The sequence below is a fragment of the Stegostoma tigrinum genome, chromosome 15, assembly GCF_030684315.1.
Source record: "Stegostoma tigrinum isolate sSteTig4 chromosome 15, sSteTig4.hap1, whole genome shotgun sequence".
NCBI classification, from domain to species: Eukaryota; Metazoa; Chordata; class Chondrichthyes; order Orectolobiformes; family Stegostomatidae; genus Stegostoma; species Stegostoma tigrinum.
Genome location: NC_081368.1, coordinates 1,016,017 through 1,035,398, shown reverse-complemented (window position 1 = coordinate 1,035,398; position 19,382 = coordinate 1,016,017). Strand labels below are relative to the sequence as shown.

General features: G+C 46.5%; 1 protein-coding gene across 7 annotated transcripts in view; it reads left to right on the top strand.

Moving 5' to 3' along the window:
- The window catches only part of map7d3 (MAP7 domain containing 3), a 112,817-nt gene that overhangs the window by 78,220 nt on the left and 15,215 nt on the right, over positions 1 to 19,382 (top strand). For all 7 annotated transcript variants that reach the window (XM_059651315.1, XM_059651312.1, XM_059651314.1 and 4 more), the window contains 4 exons: positions 2,202 to 2,313; positions 5,860 to 6,040; positions 11,723 to 11,827; positions 19,017 to 19,070. In XM_059651315.1, the coding sequence (XP_059507298.1) occupies positions 2,202 to 2,313; positions 5,860 to 6,040; positions 11,723 to 11,827; positions 19,017 to 19,070 (452 nt within the window). The remainder of the gene's footprint in view (positions 1 to 2,201; positions 2,314 to 5,859; positions 6,041 to 11,722; positions 11,828 to 19,016; positions 19,071 to 19,382) is intronic.

The following is a 19,382-nucleotide window of genomic DNA, read 5'->3' as shown; positions in this document are numbered from 1 at the left end:
CTACTTTCATCATCATCCTTTCAAGCAGAGCATTTCAGATCACATCTCATTTATAAGATTGAAGCAGATCATAACAACAGATCATATGTAGTAAAATCTTTCATACTTTTCCTGTACCCTCCTTGTTCAAAATTGAAATCTTTTTCTTGTTGTGCTTGCTGGTTTAAAGACATTTGGTACCCGTGGAGTAAAATAATCTTTCCACGGTGATCAACATTCAGTGCGTAAAACTTACTATCTAATCCACTGCTCCTGTGTTAAGCTTCAGTCCTAAACTGAGGAAAGTAGCAAAGTTATTCCAATTGCCATTCTAACTGTCTTTGTGGGATTAGAAATTTCAATGCCTAATTTATGGGCACACAGAACTTATCTGAGGAATTCTCAGCTCACTTCTCTGGCAACCAGCTGAAGGGAGACTTTTATTCTATCCCGATCTCACGTAGAAACTCTCCCTTAACAGCAATTCGAAATTGCAAAGTCAATTCAAGTATTTACAAACTGAATGAATGCACACAGAACTGAAGTCTTTATTCTTAGAAATGCATAAGGTTATGAAGTATAGCAGTTTTCCAATAATGTAAAATGAGACTACACAGCATTCCAAATAGTCTTGCTATTTTTATTGAGGTTGGTATAAATGGTATTTGAATTTTGAAAGCATGCACGTCAGGATGTTTGTACTCAAGCTTGCACTGTGTAAAATTAACCCCCTTATCATGACTCACTGGAGTAGCATGCTGGAAACCAAGCCCCACTTTCCCAAGAGTCATCACAGAAGTTAAGGATTTTTCATAATATGTGAAGGTTCTCTAATTTACTAGACTTTTATATTCAGGTTGACGGAAAGTATGGGCCAAGTTTCTGTATTTAACAAAAATTGGTGTGCCCCTACAAGTAAACCATTATGAACCATCAGCATGTAACTCTACAAATTAAAACCAGAATCCCTTAAATTCTTCCTGACACAAACACGGGCGTTGACAGGTTAAAAAGCACAAGCTGTAGACAGGGATCACTGAAAACAATTCAATGGTTCATTTTCACAGGGGTTGCTGAGATGATTCTTGTGCTCAAAGCACTGCATTTTATTCATGTATATTTATTCATGGGACATTGGCATTGTTGGCTGGCCAGTATTTATTGTCCACCTCTAGTTGCCCTTGGGAAGATAGTGGTGAACTGCCTTCTTGAACTGCTGCAGTCCTTCATTTGCAGTGTAAGAGAGGGAATTCCAGGATTTTGACCCGGTGACACTGAAAGAAGTGAAGTGCTTCTTAGCCATCCTTCTCCGATGTTTTCACTGGTTTGCTAGAGGCACAGGGTGGCTGGTTCACTTATGAAAGTTCTCTGATTTGTGAATTAATAGTCACAGCTTACAGCATCTATTGAAGGAAAGCAAGATTGGTTTTCTGAGAAAGCTCCTGGTGCTAGTCTGAATACCTTCTCTCTCTCATTCATGGCCCCAAGCTGTGCAATTACCCGCAAACTAGTCATTTGGTTGTTGGCAGGCAGAAAGCATTTGTCATTGGTCCATGGACAGTGACTAGTTATCAATCAACTATTAATTGCCAACCAAATCTCTCTCTGTATGACACTCCTCGAATCCAGCTTGTCTACAATGTACACTCCAATTCCTGGTTCACAAGCAGCTGTGTAAACAGTGCATAAATTGTAACTCAGTGAGCTTTCAGGTGCACAGTAATCCTTGGTTTTTAAAACAGCACTTTTTTTTGGTTTCATTCTACTGTCAGATCTACAGAAAAAATACAAAAACACTGGTCTTGACATCTTTCACTTCTGAATTTTACTGTAGCAAAGTCACATTTTCTAATTTGTAGAATGCCTAAAGTTTAAAACAATAACAATGAAGCAGGCCTTACCTTGAATTGAAGAATTTCAATCGTTCACTGTGAAAAATGCGTTAAACATCCTCAGTGCTTGCTGCTGTCAGTGATCCATTTTCTTTGTTTGCAGCTTGTTAGTTTCTTCATTTCGATTCATGGTACTTTTTAAATTAATGGTGGGGTAGTTTGGTGGGAGCAGGCCTTGCATATGCAGGTTCACTTAACAAAAGCATTTGTGAGCAAACTTCACAGATGTTGTATGACTGTGTACCTGTGCAAAGAACAAAAATTGCTGACTACCTAGACTTCACTTGCTATAAACTGTTCACTCACTGATATTTTATCTTGCTATTGCAGGGACCACATCTGCTGAGGAAGCAGCTAGAATCTTAGCTGAGAACCGGCGTCTGGCTCGTGAACAGAAGGAGCGTGAGGAGCAGGAGAGACTTCAGTTACAAGAAGCTGAGAGGTGAATGGGGTGTATGATTCAGTGCCAAAAATATTGCTATCAAAGTGCAACTGTCTTGTAACAGCATACCCTGTGTTTCAGATTCAAGCATGCAGTCAGCAAACTAGAAGTGTTTCCATAATTTACATTTAGATTTGTATACCTAGAGAGTTCAGTGATTTGCCATCATATTGAATTCCACAGAACGATTGGGAATGAGATTAGTAAAAGGATGATTCATTATGAATGAATCATGATTCCAGCTGATAGTAACACTGTTAGGTCCCAGAATGAAACTTGCCTTGATAGACTATAAGTTTAAGTTCGCAGTTGGTTGCTGTGGTGGTCACTCTCTGGAACACATTCACGTGAAGCTGCAGGTATTCTTTTCATAGTAGAGCTGAGTTTATTACAGAAAAAATGAAAAATGAAGCTGTATATATGCCACAGTTAAAAAGACCTTGACAGAAACAGCAAAACAAAGTTTAAGGTTGTTCCCTGACAATCACCTTTTACAGATACTCCATTCTGGGGCAACTTTGCTCCTACATCAATTGAGTTTTTAACTTGAGTCCTCCAGTTTCTTTTCCTTGGACTAGAAAGACAATTGTGTGATTTCTTTTCCAAGTCCACTGTCCTGATCCTGTTCTGATGGCCTAGACCTTTTTCAATTCTAACAACCCGAAGATTTTGATCCAAATCTGCAGGCTCGGCTGTATCACAAACTACCCTGAATGAAACGTTTGATTGTTTTGCTACAAGAAAACTAAAACATTTTCCTAAACCAAGTTCTTGGTCCGTCTGCACTCTGACCTTCAACAGTTTATTCTGAAGTCAAACAAATGGTTTTGATATATTTACACTATCTATTGTAAACACAAAGTATACATTCCTGTGAGACACTTGACTATAGTCACCTACCTAATTTGTTGGGATTGATGCACATGGGTCACTGTTCCAAATAATATTCTGACTGTTTTTAGAAAGCTGCCTTCACAGAACTGACCCATATCCAACTGCCTCTGGTGAAATCCTATTCCCAAACTATATATCTTTCATGGCAATGGAGATTTTTGTAGAAAACCTTTTTTATGCGGCTTGTTTAAAGTGTTAAATGCGTGCTAAGCCTCCATTCAGCCCATGGAGTCCATGTCATTCAAGATAACATGCTTCATCTGATCATCCTCAACTTCGCTTTCCTGCTTTCTCCCCATAACCCTCAATCCTCTTGCTGATGAAAAATCTGTCTCAACCTTAAATATTTAATGACCCAGCTCTCTTGTAAAGAATTCCACCGATTCACTACCCTCTGAGAGAAGAAAATTTCTCCACACCTCTGTCTTATGACAAAATGTGTGACCCCTTTTTCTGAAATGATGTCTTCTGGCCCTGGGTTGTCCCACAAGGGGAAATGACCTTTTTGCATCTACCCTGTGAAGTCTCATTAAAAATGTACCATCTTTCAATAAGGTCACCTCTCATTCTTCTAAACTCCAATGAGCACAGGCCCAACCTACTCAACCTCTCCTCACAAGGCAGAAACGAACCCTCCGTTCCTTATAGCAACATTGTGAACCTTCTCTGGACTGCTTCTAATGCCAGTATATCTTCCCCTAAATAAGGGGCTCAAAGCAGTTTACAGTATTCCAGCTGTGGTCTGAATAGTGCCTTGTATAGTTATAACAAAATCACCCTACATTAATACTCCATTCGCATTTAAATAAAAGCCAACATTGCTTTTGCTTTGCCTAATTACCAGCTAGACTTGGATGCTAGCTTTTTGAGATTGATGGACGAGGGTAGTTTTCTGAATTCTTTCTCTGTTTAAATGATATTAAGCTTCTTTATTCTTCCTGTTAAAGTGCATAATCTCACATTTCCACAATGTATTCTATCTGTTAAGATTCTGTGTCATCCTCATCACTTGCTTTCTCCCCACCTATTTTTGTATCTTCCTCACAATTAGCTATAATGCATTTACTTTCCACATCCAAGTCACTGTATATTGTAAATTATCCTTAGCTCTGAACTTTGCAGCGCTGCATCCTGAAAATGCCTCCTTTATCCCAACCTTTTGTCTTCTATTTGTTAGCCAATCCCTTATCCATGCTTATGTAGTATCTCCACTACCATGTACTCTTACCTTATTGTGTGGCCGTATGTATGGTACCCTTTCAAACGCCTTCTGAAAATCCCCTTTATCTGTCCTGCTCGCTGCTACCTCAGAGTTCTAATAAATTTGCTAAGCATGATATCCCGTTCATGAAACCCTGCTGACACTGTTTGATCATGTTATACTTTTCTAAATACTCTCTACTATTACATCCTTTATAATAGACTAACATTTTCTTGATAATACCAGATGTTAAACTCATTGGCCTATTGTTTCCTTCCCTTTCTAAGTAAAGGTGTGACATTAGCAGTTTCCAATCTTCTGACTTGTCCAGCGACTGAGAATGCCTGGAAAATTACTACCAGTTTAACCACTATCTCTGTAGTTACGTCCTTCCTTCCTTCCTTTTAATATGCTAGGTGGTGTCCCCTCAGGTCCAGTGAATGTATCGGCCTTTAGCCCCATTATTTTCCCTAAACTTCTCTATTTTATTCATTGCATTTATTTCCTCTCCTTTTACACCTTTGACTATTTAGTAATTGTGGAATGCTGTTAATTTCTTCTTCTGTGAAAACTGATACAGTGTGTTTATTCAACTCCCTTGCCACTTCCTGGTTCCCCATTATTACTTGCCCAGCCTATTCTCTAAAGGGTGTATGTTCACTTTAGGTCCTGTCTTTCATTCTATACATTTAATGTCTCCTGCTGTCCATCGTGATATTTAGTCAGCGTGGACAAGTCAGACTGAAGGGTTTGTTTCTGTACTACGTGACTGTACTTGCAAATTTACCCTCAACATTTATATCCACCTCTGTTGTTATTTTGACCATCTCTTGTTGGTTTTTACAACTTTCCCAATTTCCTGGCTTACGGCTAGTCTTTTCCACATTTGTTTTTGTTTTCTTTTAATTTGATACTATCCTTAACTTGCCTGGTTAACCATGTTATTTCCTTTTCCTTCACTGAAACAGATCTTTGCTTTGATCCACGAGCTATTTTCTTAAACGTCTGCTGTTTCTTAAGCTGTCTTTGCCGCTAAACCCTTTTCCTAGTCCAGTCCAGCTTATTTTGCCTTCGTTCATTTGTAATTACCTGTAGTTAAATGCAGTTATTTCTGAGCCAAGTTTCTCCCCTTCGAGCTAAATTTTACCATGTTATGGTCACTGTTATGTCAGGGATCTTAGACACTGATACCCTTTGTTAAATCTACCTCATTTACCTAAAATGGCTATTAAGATTCCTTTTGAAAATAACTTTAAAGGGTATTTGAAAGGTTGCAAGTGTACTTGAAGAGCTAACATTGTCACAGGGTGATGGGATGAATGTATGGATGCTGTATTTTCCAAGATCCTTTGAATTGTGAGAGAGAATGATTTTTGAGCTCCAATCTGTATTTGGTGGAATCATGGTGTTTAAAACTCACCAAAGAGAATATTGTGCTTTTTTTTTAAAAGGTGCAGGAAAGAAGAGCTAAAGAAGAGAGAAGCTGAAGAGAGGGCCCGCAGGGAAACAGAAGCCCTTCTGCAAGAAGAGGAGAGAAAACTGACAGAAGAGGAAAATCAAAGAAAAGCTGAAGAGGAAAGGATTTGTAGAGAGGAAGAGGAGAGAGAGCGTCTATTGGATCTGCAGCTCCAGGTCAGAGTTCACATAATTTTAGCTTCGTGTGGGTATGTTCTCAAACGTCTTATTAAAGCTTGAAGAACTGACAAAACACTGTACGTCAAAACTCTCTTCGCTTTGTACTCTGATTATTACGATAGCGCTGAGTTTCAGTTGCAACATTACTGTCAATGTACAGGATTCTTTTGAAAGTGACTCTGCCTGTCCTTTTTAATTCAAGAATAATATTACTACAGTAGGTTGTCACCCTGCTGTGACATTATAATTTTTACCGAGAATCATTTTCCATTCCTTCCAACAAGCAGTTATGTTTTCGATCAGTTTATTGAAAAACGAACAGATTCTCATGTTTTCTATACTGATCTGCTGTTTTAAACAGTGCAGATGTTATATTGCACAATACACAGCACAACATGCTGCTGTTTCCCAGAAACAGCATAATATTTTTGTAAATAGGGCCACACTGAGGACATTTGTTCATAGAACATAGAACATTACAGCACAGTACAGGCCCTTCGGCCCTTGATGTTGTGCCGACCTGTCATACCAAACTCAAGCCCATCTAACCTACACTATTCCATGTACGTCCATATGCTTATCCAATGACGACTTAAATGTTAGTAAAGTTGGCGAGTCTACTACCGTTGCAGGCAAAGCGTTCCATTCCCTTACTACTCTCTGAGTAAAGAAACTACCTCTGACATCTGTCCTATATCTTTGACCCCTCAATTTAAAGCTATGCCCCCTCGTGCTCGCCGTCACCATCCTAGGAAAAAGGCTCTCCCTATCCACCCTATCTAACCCTCTCATTATTTTGTATGTTTCAATTAAGTCACCTCTCAACCACCTTGTCTCTAATGAAAACAGCCTCAAGTCCCTCAGCCTTTCCTCGTAAGACCTTCCCTCCATACCAGGCAACATCCTAGTAAATCTCCTCTGCACCCTTTCCAAAGCTTCCACATCCTTCTTATAATGCGGTGACCAGAACTGTACACAATACTCCAAGTGCAGCCGCACCAGAGTTTTGTGCAGCTGCAGCATAATCTCTTGGTTCCGGAACTCAATCCCTCTATTAATAAAAGCTAAAACACTGTATGCCTTCTTAACAGCCCTGTCAACCTGGGTGGCAACTTTCAAGGATCTGTGTACATGGACACCGAGATCTCTCTGCTCATCTATACTGCTAAGAATCTTACCATTAGCCCTGTTCTTTGCCTTCCGGTTACTCCTACCAAAGTGCATCACCTCACACTTGTCTGCATTAAACTCCATTTGCCACCTCTCAGCCCAGCTCTGCAGCTTATCTATGTCTCTCTGCAACCTACAGCATCCTTCGTCACTATCCACAACTTCACCGACCTTAGTGTCGTCTGCAAATTTACTAACCCATCCTTCTATGCCCTCATCCAGGTCATTTATAAAGATGACAAACAGCAGTGGACCCAACACCGACCCTTGCGGTACACCACTAGTAACTGGTCTCCAGGATGAACATTTCCCATCAACTACCACCCTCTCTCTTCTTTCAGCAAGCCAATTTCCGTTCCAAACTGCTATATCTCCCACAATTCCATTCCTCCGCATTTTGTACAATAGCCTATTACGGGGAACCTTATCGAACGCGTTGCTGAAATCCATATACACCACATCAACCGGTTTACTCTCGTCTACCTGTTTGTCACCACCTCAAAGAACTCAATAAGGTTTGTGAGGCACGACCTACCCTTCACAAAACCGTGCTAACTATCCCTAATCAAATTATTCTTTTCTAGATGATTGTAAATCCTATCTCTTATAACCTTTTCCAACACTTGACCAACAACTGAGGTACGGCTCACTGGTCTATAATTACCAGGGTTGTCTCTACTCCCCTTCTGGAACAGGGGAGCCACATTTGCTATCCTCCAGTCGTCTGGCACTATTCCTGCAGACAATGACGAGTTCAATGGCCTGACAGTTGGTTGTATTTCCTTTGCTTGCCTGGAGGAAGGGGAAATGCTTGCCTTTTATTTATCTTTTTAAACTGAGATTATTTTACATCAGTGCATATGGCAGGTGTTCACCAAGCACACAGAACATAGAACAGTACAGGCCCTTCAGCCCACAATGTTGTGCTGAACTTTTACCCTAATCCTAAGGTATGTCTGACCTCCACCCCTATCTTATACTGTCATCCATATGCCTATCTAACAGCTGCTTACATGACCCTAATGACTTCACTACCCTCCCTGGCAATGCATTCCATGCCTCTATCACTCTCTGAGTAAAGAACTTACTTCTGATGTCTCCCTTAAATCCACCTCCTTTCACTTTAAAACTATGTCCCCTTATAATAGCTGCTTCCACCCTAGGAAAAAGTCTCTGGCTGTCTACTCTATACCTCTGATCACTTTGTACACCTCTATCAAGTCATCTCTCATCCTTCATCATTCTAAAGAGAAAAGCCCTTGGACTCTCAACCTTTCCTCAAAAGACCTACCCTCCATGCCAGGCATCATCCTGGTAAATCTCCTCTGCACCTTTTCCAACGCTTCCACATCTTTTTTGCAATGAGGTGACCAGAACTAGACACAGTACTCCAGATATGGCTGAACAGGCTTTTGTATAGCTGGAGCATAACTTCAAGGCTCTTGAATTCAATCTCTCTATTAATGAAAGCTAACACACCATATGCTTTCTTAACAACTCTATCTGCCTGGGTGGCAGCTTTCAGGGAACTGTGAACATGAACCCCAGGATCCCTCTACTTCCACACTGCCAAGAATCTTTCCCTTAACCCTGTATCCTGCTTTCAAATTTGTCCTTCCAAAATGAATCACCTCACACTTTTTAGGGTTAAACTGCATCTGCCATTTCTCAACCCAGCTCTGCATCTTATCAATGTCCCTTTGTAACTTAGTGCAGCGGACTGTTTTATCTACAACTCGACCCACCTTTGTATCGTCTGCGAGCTTACTAATCCACCCTTCCACTTCTACATCTAAATCATTTACAAAAATCACAAATAGAAGAGGACCCTGAACAGACCCTTGTGGTACACCACTTGTAACTGAGTACCATGTTGAAATTTTCCATCCAATTCCCCACGATCAACATCCTTGACCAGAAACTCAACACAAACAGTGGCTACAAGAGCAGGTCGGAGGCTAGGAATACTGCAGCAACTGATTCCCTAAAGCCTGTCCACCATCCACAAGGCACAAGTCAGGAGTGAGAAGGAATACTCCCCACTTGCCTGGATGGGTGTGGCCCCAACAACACTCAAGAAGCTTGACACCATCCAGGACAAAGCAGCCGCTTGATTAATGCCACATCCACAAGCATCTGCTCTGTCTACCACTGATGCTCAGTATCAGCAGCATGTACTATCTACAAGATGCACTGCAGAAATTCACCAAAGCTCCTTAGACAACACCTTCCAAACACACAAGCACATCCGTCCAGAAGGACGAGGGCAGCAGATACAATGGAATACCACCCCCTTTAAGCTCCCGTCCAAGCCACTCGCCATCCTGATGTGGAAGTAATCACTGTTCCTTCTCTGTTGCTGGGTCAAAATCCTGTAATTCCCTTCCTACGGACATGGGTTAACCTACAACACGTGAACTGCAGCGCTTCAAGAAAGCAGCTCACCACCATCTTCTCAAGAGCAACTAGGTATAGGCAAGAAAGTCTGGCTCATCCAGTGATGCTCACTTCCCATAAATGAATTTAAAAACATGGCGCAGTATCAGATCACACATCACGAGTGATTTTCCTTACAGCATCCTGGATCGTGACTAGAATAAGCATTAGTCTACAGCCTGAGATGATTAAGGCAGAATTTCTCAAAATGGTGATTACACCCAAGTGAACCAAAATTACAAATTGAGATCAGTAGATTTCAGGTAATACTCAGTTCATTCCTGTGAATGAGATGATGGTGGAGTTCCAGCAATGTCTGGTGCACAGGTGCTTTGGCTCCTCCTGTTAACTAGTTGAATGTTTCCTGGGTTAAAACATTGAAATTAGGGCAGTCTGGCCTTCATGGTTTATTTCAGTGTTAGACTATGGCTCTGACCTCAATAATCATGAAGTACTTTGAGAGGATGGCCATGGCCCACATCCCCCTACGGTCTCCCGGCTTGTCTCGATACCCTACAATTTGCCTCCCGACATAACAGGTCCACAGAGGATGCCATTTCCGTAGTCCTGCACTCATCTCTGGAACTTCTGGATCACAAGGACAGCTAGATCAGGCTCTTCTTTTTTCATCAACTACAGCTCCACCCTCAACACCATATCCCCTGCTGACACATCTCAAAACTCCATGACTTTGGTCTTGGCTCTGCCCCCTGTAACTGGATCCTCAGCTTTCTGACCCATAGACCGCAATCAGCTCACCACCTCCACAATAACACTCAACACTAAACCCCAAAGAATGCATCCTTGACCCCCTACTGTACTCCCTGAACACCACGACTGTGTTGCTAAAGTCCAAATGAACGCCATCTACAATTTTTCTGACACCACCACTGTGGTACAACAGCTATCAACAATGATGAATCAGAACACAAAGAAGATAAAGGCCTTGGTGACATGGCGTGATGGTAACAACATCTGCCTCGACATCGGCAAAACGAAAGGACTAATCATCAACTTCAGAGAGAAAGAAGGAGAACATGCTCCCAACTACATCAACAGAACTGAGGTTGAGAGGGTGGACGGTGTCAAGTTCCTCAGTGACGATGACTGATAACCTGTCCTGGACTTCCTATGTCGATGTGTTGGCCAAGAACGCACAACAATGCCACCTGTTCCTCAGGTGGGTTGGGAAATTTGACATGTCCATAAGGTCTGCCACCAACTTCTACAGATGCACCATTGAAAGTATACTGCCCAGCTGCACAATGCCCTGGTAGGGCAACTGCTTTGCCCGGGACTATAAGAAACTGCAGAAGGTGGTGTGCACAACCTCAGCCATCACTGAAGCCAACCTTCCACCAGTGGACTCCATTTATATGGCTCGCTGCCACAGGCTGCCAAAGTCATCCCATCGCAGCCCAGTAATGCTCTGCTATGACCTCTTCTGTCAGGCTGAAGGTACAGAAGCTTGAATACTCTCTCCAGCAGGTTCAGGAGCAGCAGCTTCTGTGCCATGAATGGACTGTCTAACTTCAAATGGTGCTGATCTTACCTACTGCATGCGCCGTGCAATGTAACCTGTATGTCTCTAAGTTTCTTTTTCATCCTATGATCTGTATGACCTTGTTCACTGATCTGCCTATACCGCTCACAAAGTTTTTCATTCTTCTTAGGAACACGTGGCAATAAATAAATCAAAGCAAAACAGAGCAACAAGTTTTAATCGATCTGCAGTTATCGTTACTGATGGCTATACCACATTCCCTGATTGTCAGATTGGCCCTGTCTGGAATAACTGCTACAGAATAGTTCACAATTGTGGACTATTATGTGCTTCTGAAGTCAATGGATGTACTATGGAGAATTCATCTCGACAGAACAGATGTATTTTACCAAGTGTCTTTTTAACCTGTCAAGCACTTTGTTTAAAAGACCATTTTTAAAAATCATTTGATGATTAGATGTAAATTTAAATGATACTAAAATCAGAGAAGTTGGTTGAGAGATTGTAACAGTCTGATGCTGTACTGATCTGTATTGTGCTGAGAGGTGATCACTGAGTCTGTGTTTCAGAGAGAAGAAGCAGAAGCAAAAGCTTTGGAAGAAGCTAATCGGCAGAGGCTGGAGCGAGAACGGATCACCCAACAGAATGAGGAGGAACGACGCGCAAGGAAGCAGGTGTGATTTTAATTGACGGGTAATTAAAAGGCTATGAGCCATAGTACAAGAAATCCAGAAGCCTAAGGAGTAGGAGGAGACAAGGAAAATTGGAAAGTATGCAGCTGGGTTTTGAAATGTAGATAATTGTGGAGCATCAGGAAAGAACAAGGGAATTGCACACTCTGGGTGTTGGGAAGGCATGCAGTGTTTGACCATAGTGTTCTGCCCTAGCTTGATCATTATTCCAGTCAGATTCTCAACGAAATAACTAGGGCAGAGATTCTGAAGCAGTTCCTGTTGTGCCTCCCTCTCTTTGTGGGCAGCACGTGGCTAAAAGTGGTCATTGCCTTGATGGTTTAGATTAGTAACAGAAGAATTAGGAACAACGTACAGTAAAATCAGCAGTTAATTTCATTGGGCTGCGAGAGAGGATTGAGGTGGCATGGCGAGGAACTAAAGGCAGCGGGGGATAAACTGTAATGACACAGTGGCAAATCTTGAACTGTTTCGGGTGCAGGCTAGTGTTGTGATCCCAGAACATAGAACATTACAACACAGTACAGGCCCTTTGGCCCTCAACGTTGTGCCGACCTGTCATACCAATCTCAAGCCCATCTAACCTACACTATTCAATGTACGTCCATATGCTTGTCCAATGACGACTTAAATGTACCTAAAGTTGGCAAATCTACTACCGTTGCAGGCAAAGTGTTCCGTTCCCTTACTACTCTCTGAGTAAAGAAACTACCTCTGACATCTGTCCTATATCTTTCACCCCTCAATTTAAAGCTATGCCCCCTCGTGCTCGCCGTCACCATCCTAGGAAAAAGGCTCTCCCTATCCACCCTATCCAACCCTCTGATTATTTTATATGTTTCAATTAAGTCACCTCTCAATCTTCTTCTCTCTAATGAAAACAGCTTCAAGTCCCTCAGCCTTTCCTCGTAAGACCTTCCCTCCATACCAGGCAACATCCTAGTAAATCTCCTCTGCACCCTTTCCAAAGCTTCCACATCCTTCTTATAATGCGGTGACCAGAACTGTACACAATACTCCAAGTGTGGCTGCACCAGAGTTTTGTACAGCTTCAGCATAACCTCTTGGTTCCGGAACTCGATCCCTCTATTAATAAAAGTTAAAACACTGTATGCCTTCTTAACAGCCCTGGCAACCTGGGTGGCAACTTTCAAGGATCTGTGTATATGGACACCGAGATCTCTCTGCTCATCTATACTGCTAAGAATCTTACCATTAGCCCTGTTCTTTGCCTTCCGGTTACTCCTACCAAAGTGCATCACCTCTCACTCGTCTACATTAAACTCCATTTGCCACCTCTCAGCCCAGCTCTGCAGCTTATCTATGTCTCTCTGCAACCTACAGCATCCTTTGTCACTATCCACAACTCCACCAACCTTAGTGTCGTCTGCAAATTTACTAACCCATCCTTCTACGCCCTCATCCAGGTCATTTATAAAGATGACAAACAGCAGTGGACCTAACACCGACCCTTGCGGTACACTGCTAGTAACTGGAAATTGCAATTATGAGAAAATTGAACAGATTTGATGTGGTACTCCATTATCGTTTAAACAGTAAAATGTCCAAAAGAATCTAGGGGAAGAAAATAAGTGGCAGAACTCCAGCATTGAATCGAAACACTAAAGGAATCTTATCTATGCAAACTCAAGCACAGAAAATGCAAGCAGTACTGGTGAAAAAGTAAGCTGAGTAAACAATATAAATATGTACCTTAAACTCAAACTTTTAATCTTATTTTAAACAGTGATCTTTCACTCCGGGAAGATTTTCTTAAACATGCTCATAAACAGTAGTCAGGAGCTGGGGCGCAAGATGCACGAGGAGATAGAAAAGGTGTGTAAGAAAGGCAAAGTCACAGTGATCATGGGGGATTTCAGTATGCAGGTGGACTGGGAAAATCAGGTTGGTAGTGGATTGCAAAGAAAGGAGTTGTCTACAAGATGGTGTTTTGGAGCAGCTCGAGGTGAAGCCCGAGAGGGAACAGGCAGTACTGGATTCAGTGATGTGCAATGAGGCAGACTTAATAAGGGAGCTGAAGGGTTCCTTTAGCTTAGGAGGCAGTGATCATAACATGATAACATTTACTCCGCAATTTGAGAGGGAGAAGATAGAATCAGACGTAACAGTATTACAGCTGAATAAAGACAACTACAGAGGTATGAGGGAGGAGCTGGGCAGAATTGACTGGAAGAGGAGCCTTGCACAAAGAGTGGAAAAGCAATGGCTGGAGTTAGAACACAGAACAGTACAACACAGTACAGGCCCTTCAGCCCACGATGTTGTGCTGAACTTTGACCCTAATCCTAAAGTCTATCTAACCTCCACCCCTACCTTTATACTATCATCTACGTCCCTCATACTATCATCATACCTTAGACTACCTTATACTCCCAGTTACTGGCAGTAATTCAGGATAAGCAGCAAAAATTCATCCCTCGGAGAAAGAAGCATGGTACAGGGAGAATGAGGCAACCATGGCTGACTAAGGAAGTCAGGGATAGCATAAAAACAAAAGAGAAAGCACATAATGTGGTGAAGGGTAGGGGGAAAGCAGAGGATTGGGAAGCTTACAAAGACCAACAGAAGGCAACAAAAAAAAATAAGGAGGGAGAAGATTCAATATGAGAGTAAGCTAGCCAGTAATATAAATGAAGGCTGTAAGAGTTTCTTTAGATATATAAAGGGCAAAAGTGAACACTGGACCACTGGAAAATGACGGTGGAGAGATAGTAGTGAAGAACAAGGAAATTGCTGAGGAACTGAATAATCACTTTGCATCTGTCTTCACAGTGGAAGACACGGCTCATCTCCCAAAAATTCAAGAGTCAGGGGACAGAGCTGAGTATGGTGGCCATCACCAAGGAAAAAGGTGTCAGTAAAACTGATTGGCCTGAAGGTGGACAAATCACCTGGACCGGATGGACTACTTGCCAGAGTTCAAAAGGAGATAGCTGAAGAGACAGTGGAAGCGTTAGTGGTGATCTTTCAGGAATCGTTAGAGTCAGGGAGGATCCCAGCGGACTGGAAAAAAATCACTAATGTGACACCCCGTTTAAAAAGGAGTAAGGCAAAAGACTGAAAATTACAGGCCGATTAGCATAACCTCAGTTGTGGGAAAGATATTGGAGTCCATTGCAAAGGATGAGATTTCTGAATATTTGGAAGTGTAGAGTAAAATAGGGCAAGGTCAGCATGGCTTCATCAAGGGGAGGTCATGCCTGACAAATCTGCTAGAATTCTTTGAGGAAGTAATGAGCAGGGTGGACCAAGGAGAGCCAATGGGTTTTATCTACCTGCATTTCAAAAAATCACTAATGTGACCCCTGCCACCTTCCTCCTCCTCCACCTTCCTCCGCCTCCGCCCATTCCGCCCCCCCCTTCCGCCCCCCCCCCCTTCCGCCCCCCCCCCTTCCGCCCCCCCCCTCCGCCCCCCCCCCTTCCGCCCCCCCCTTCCGCCCCCCCCTTCCGCCCCCCCTTCCGCCCCCCCCTTCCGCCCCCCCTTCCGCCCCCCCCTTCCGCCCCCCCCTTCCGCCCCCCCCCTTCCGCCCCCCCCTTCCGCCCCCCCCCCTTCCGCCCCCCCCCCTCCGCCCCCCCCCCCTTCCGCCCCCCCCCCCTTCCGCCCCCCCCCCTTCCGCCCCCCCCTTCCGCCCCCCCCCGCCCCCCCTTCCGCCCCCCCCTTCCGCCCCCCCCCTTCCGCCCCCCCTTCCGCCCCCCCCTTCCGCCCCCCCCTTCCGCCCCCCCTTCCGCCCCCCCTTCCGCCCCCCCCTTCCGCCCCCCCCTTCCGCCCCCCCCCTCCGCCCCCCCCCTCCGCCCCCCCCTCCGCCCCCCCCCTCCGCCCCCCCCTTCCGCCCCCCCCTTCCGCCCCCCCCTTCCGCCCCCCCCCTTCCGCCCCCCCCCCTTCCGCCCCCCCCCTTCCGCCCCCCCCTTCCGCCCCCCCCTTCCGCCCCCCCCTTCCGCCCCCCCCTTCCGCCCCCCCCTTCCGCCCCCCCTTCCGCCCCCCCCCTTCCGCCCCCCCTTCCGCCCCCCCTTCCGCCCCCCCCCCTTCCGCCCCCCCCCTTCCGCCCCCCCCCTTCCGCCCCCCCTTCCGCCCCCCCCTTCCGCCCCCCCTTCCGCCGCCCCCCCCCTTCCGCCGCCCCCCCTCCTCCTCCTCCTCCTCCTCCACCTCCTCCTCCTCCTCCTCCTCCACCTTCCTCCTCCTCCTCCTCCACCTTCCTCCTCCTCCACCTTCCTCCACCTCCACCTTCCTCCTCCTCCTCCTCCTCCACCTCCTTCTCTTCCTCCACCTTCCTCCTCCTCCTCCACCTTCCTCCTCCTCCCACCTTCCTCCTCCTCCTCCACCTTCCTTCTCTTCCTCCACCTTCCTCCTCCTCCACCTTCCTCCTCCTCCACCTTCCTCCCTCTTCCTCCACCTTCCACCACCACCTTCCACCACCACCTCCTCCACCCCTCCACCTTCCTCCTCCTCCTCCACCTTCCTCCTCCTCCCCACCCTTCCTCCTCCACCTTCCCTCCACCTTCCTCCTCTCCTCCACCTTTCCTCCACCTTCCCCTCCTTCCTCCTCCTCCTCCACCTTTTCCTCCACCTTCCTCCTCCTTCCTCCTCCACCTTCCTCCACCTCCTCCACCTCCACCTCCACCTCCACCTTCCTCCTCCTCCTCCACCTCCTCCTCCTCCTCCACCTCCACCCTCCTCCACCTTCCTCCACCTCCACCACCTCCTCCACCTCCATCCACCAACCTCCATCCACCTTCCACCCCTCCTCCACCCTTCCTCCTCCTCCCCTTCCTCCTCCTCCTCACAACCTCCTCACCCTCCACCTTCCTCCTTTTCCTCCACCTTCCTCCTTTTCCTCCACCTTCCTCCTTTCCTCCACCTTCCTCCTTTCCCTCCACCTTCCTCCTCCACCTCCACCTTCTCCTCCTCCTCCACTTTCCTCCTCCACTTTCCTCCTCCACTTCCTCCTCCACCTTCCTCCTCCACCTTCCTCCTCCACCTCCTCCCCAACACCCCACCACCTTCCACCACCACCAACCTCCTCCACTTTCCTCCTCCACCTCCCACCTCCCACCTCCACCTTCCTCCTCCTCACTCCTCCACCTCCACCTTTCCACCAAATCCTCCACCTTCCACCACCCCTCCACCTCCCCACCTCCTCCACCTCCACCCCAACCACCCCTCCACCACCTTCCACCCACCTTCCTCCACCAACCACCCCTTCCTCCACCTTCCACCACCCAACCACCCCTTCCTCCCCTTCCCCCCCTTCCCCCCCTTCCTCCCTTCCACCCCTTCCCCACCTTCCACCACCATCCACCACCTACCACCACCTTCCACAACCTCCTCCACCACCTCCACCTTACCTCCACCCCTCCCCCCTTCCTCCCCTTCCCCCCCTTCCACCCCTTCCTCCCCTTCCTCCCCCTTCCTCCACCATCCTCCACCTTCTCCTCTTCCTCCACCTCCTCCACTTCCTCCACTTTCCTCCCTCTTCTCCTCCTCCTCCACCTCCTCCTCCTCCACCACCTTTCCTCCACCTTCCTCCTCCTCCTCCTCCACCTTCCTCCACCACCTCCACCTTCCTCCTCCTCTCCTCCACCTTCCTCCTCCTCCTCCTCCTCCACCTTCCTCCTCCTCCTCCACCTTCCTCCTCCACCTTCCTCCTCCTCCTCCACCTTCCTTCTCTTCCTCCACCTTCCTCCTCCTCCACCTTCCTCCTCCTCCACCTTCCTCCTCTTCCTCCACCTTCCTCCTCCACCTTCCTCCTCCTCCTCCACCTTCCTCCTCCTCCTCCACCTTCCTCCTCCTCCTCCACCTTCCTCCTCCACCTTCCTCCTCCACCTTCCTCCTCCACCTTCCTCCTCCTCCTCCACCTTCCTCCTCCTCCTCCTTCCTCCTCCTCCTCCTCCACCTTCCTCCTCTTCCTCCACCTTCCTCCTCTTCCTCCACCTTCTTCCTCTTCCTCCACCTTCTTCCTCTTCCTCCACCTTCTTCCTCTTCCTCCACCTTCCTGCTCTTCCCCCCACCTTCCTCCTCCACCTTCCTCCTTTTCCTCCACCTTCCTCCTTTTCCTCCACCTTCCTCCTTTTCCTCCACCTTCCTCCTCCTCCTCCACCTTCCTCCTCCTCCTCCACCTTCCTCTCCTCCTCCACCTTCCTCCTCCTCCTCCTCCACCTTCCTCCTCCACCTTCCTCCTCCACCTTCCTCCTCCACCTTCCTCCCTCCACCTTCCTCCTCCACCTTCCTCCTCCTCCTCCACCTTCCTCCTCCACCTTCCTCCTCCACCTTCCTCTCCACCTTCCTCCTCCACCTTCCTCCTCCACCTTCCTCCTCCTCTTCCTCCACCTTCCACCTCTTCCTCCACCTTCCTCCACCTTCCTCCACCTTCCTCCACCTTCCTCCACCTTCCTCCACCTTCCTCCACCTTCCTCCACCTTCCTCCACCTTCCTCCCCTTCCTCCCCTTCCTCCACCTCCTCCACCTTCCTCCTCCACCTTCCACCTTTTCCTCCACCTTCCACCTTTTCCTCCACCTTCCACCTTTTCCTCCACCTTTTCCTCCACCTTCCACCTTTTCCTCCACCTTCCACCTTTTCCTCCACCTTCCACCTTTTCCTCCACCTTCCACCTTTTCCTCCACCTTCCACCTTTTCCCTCCACCTTCCTCCACCTTCCTCCACCTTCCTCCACCTTCCTCCACCTTCCTCCACCTTCCTCCACCTTCCTCCACCTTCCTCCACCTTCCTCCACCTTCCTCCACCTTCCTCCACCTTCCTCCACCTTCCTCCACCTTCCTCCCTCTTCCTTTTCCTCCACCTTCCTCCTCTTCCTCCACCTTCTTCCTCCTCTCTTCCTCCCTCCTCTTCCTCTTCCTTCCTCCGTCCTCCCCCGCCGCCGTCCTCCCCTTCCTAGCGGATCACAGACTTAAGTATGAGAGAGAGATAACTTAGTTTCCATCAGCAGGATCATGTTCAGTTGACATATCAGTGTTACTGCCTGAAAGCTGTTTAATTCGCCCGTGTGTGACCCGCAGCAATGAGTTGGATGTTTTGTACATGTTACTGCCTGAAAGCTGTTTAATTCGCCCGTGTGTGACCCGCAGCAATGAGTTTGGATGTTTTGTACAAATACTTGATGTTCTCACAAGTGAATACTTTCCTGTCATCAACAGAGAATTGCAGAGGTCATGAAGAGAGTGAGGGGGTCTGGCCAAGATGAATTAAAGGTAATACACTTCTCGGCTTTACTGCCTGTTTTGCTTCATTTTTCAGTTTATTTTTCATATTTATTTTCTGTGCAACATGTCGTCTGGAATTTAAGGTAAGTCTCCAAGTGATGCTTGTTGTGTTTCTCTGCCCTATGTCTGAGCTGTTGGCCAGTGCCTTGCATTATCAGAAACTCTGTGCTTGATGATCTAAGTAAAGCATACTCACGTTACACAGGGAAACGTGCAATTCAGAAAGTTATCACTAGTCAGAATGTGAATGTTGCTGAGAGGCGCACAGAATCTTACTGTGATCAAATTAGTAAGCTAAGA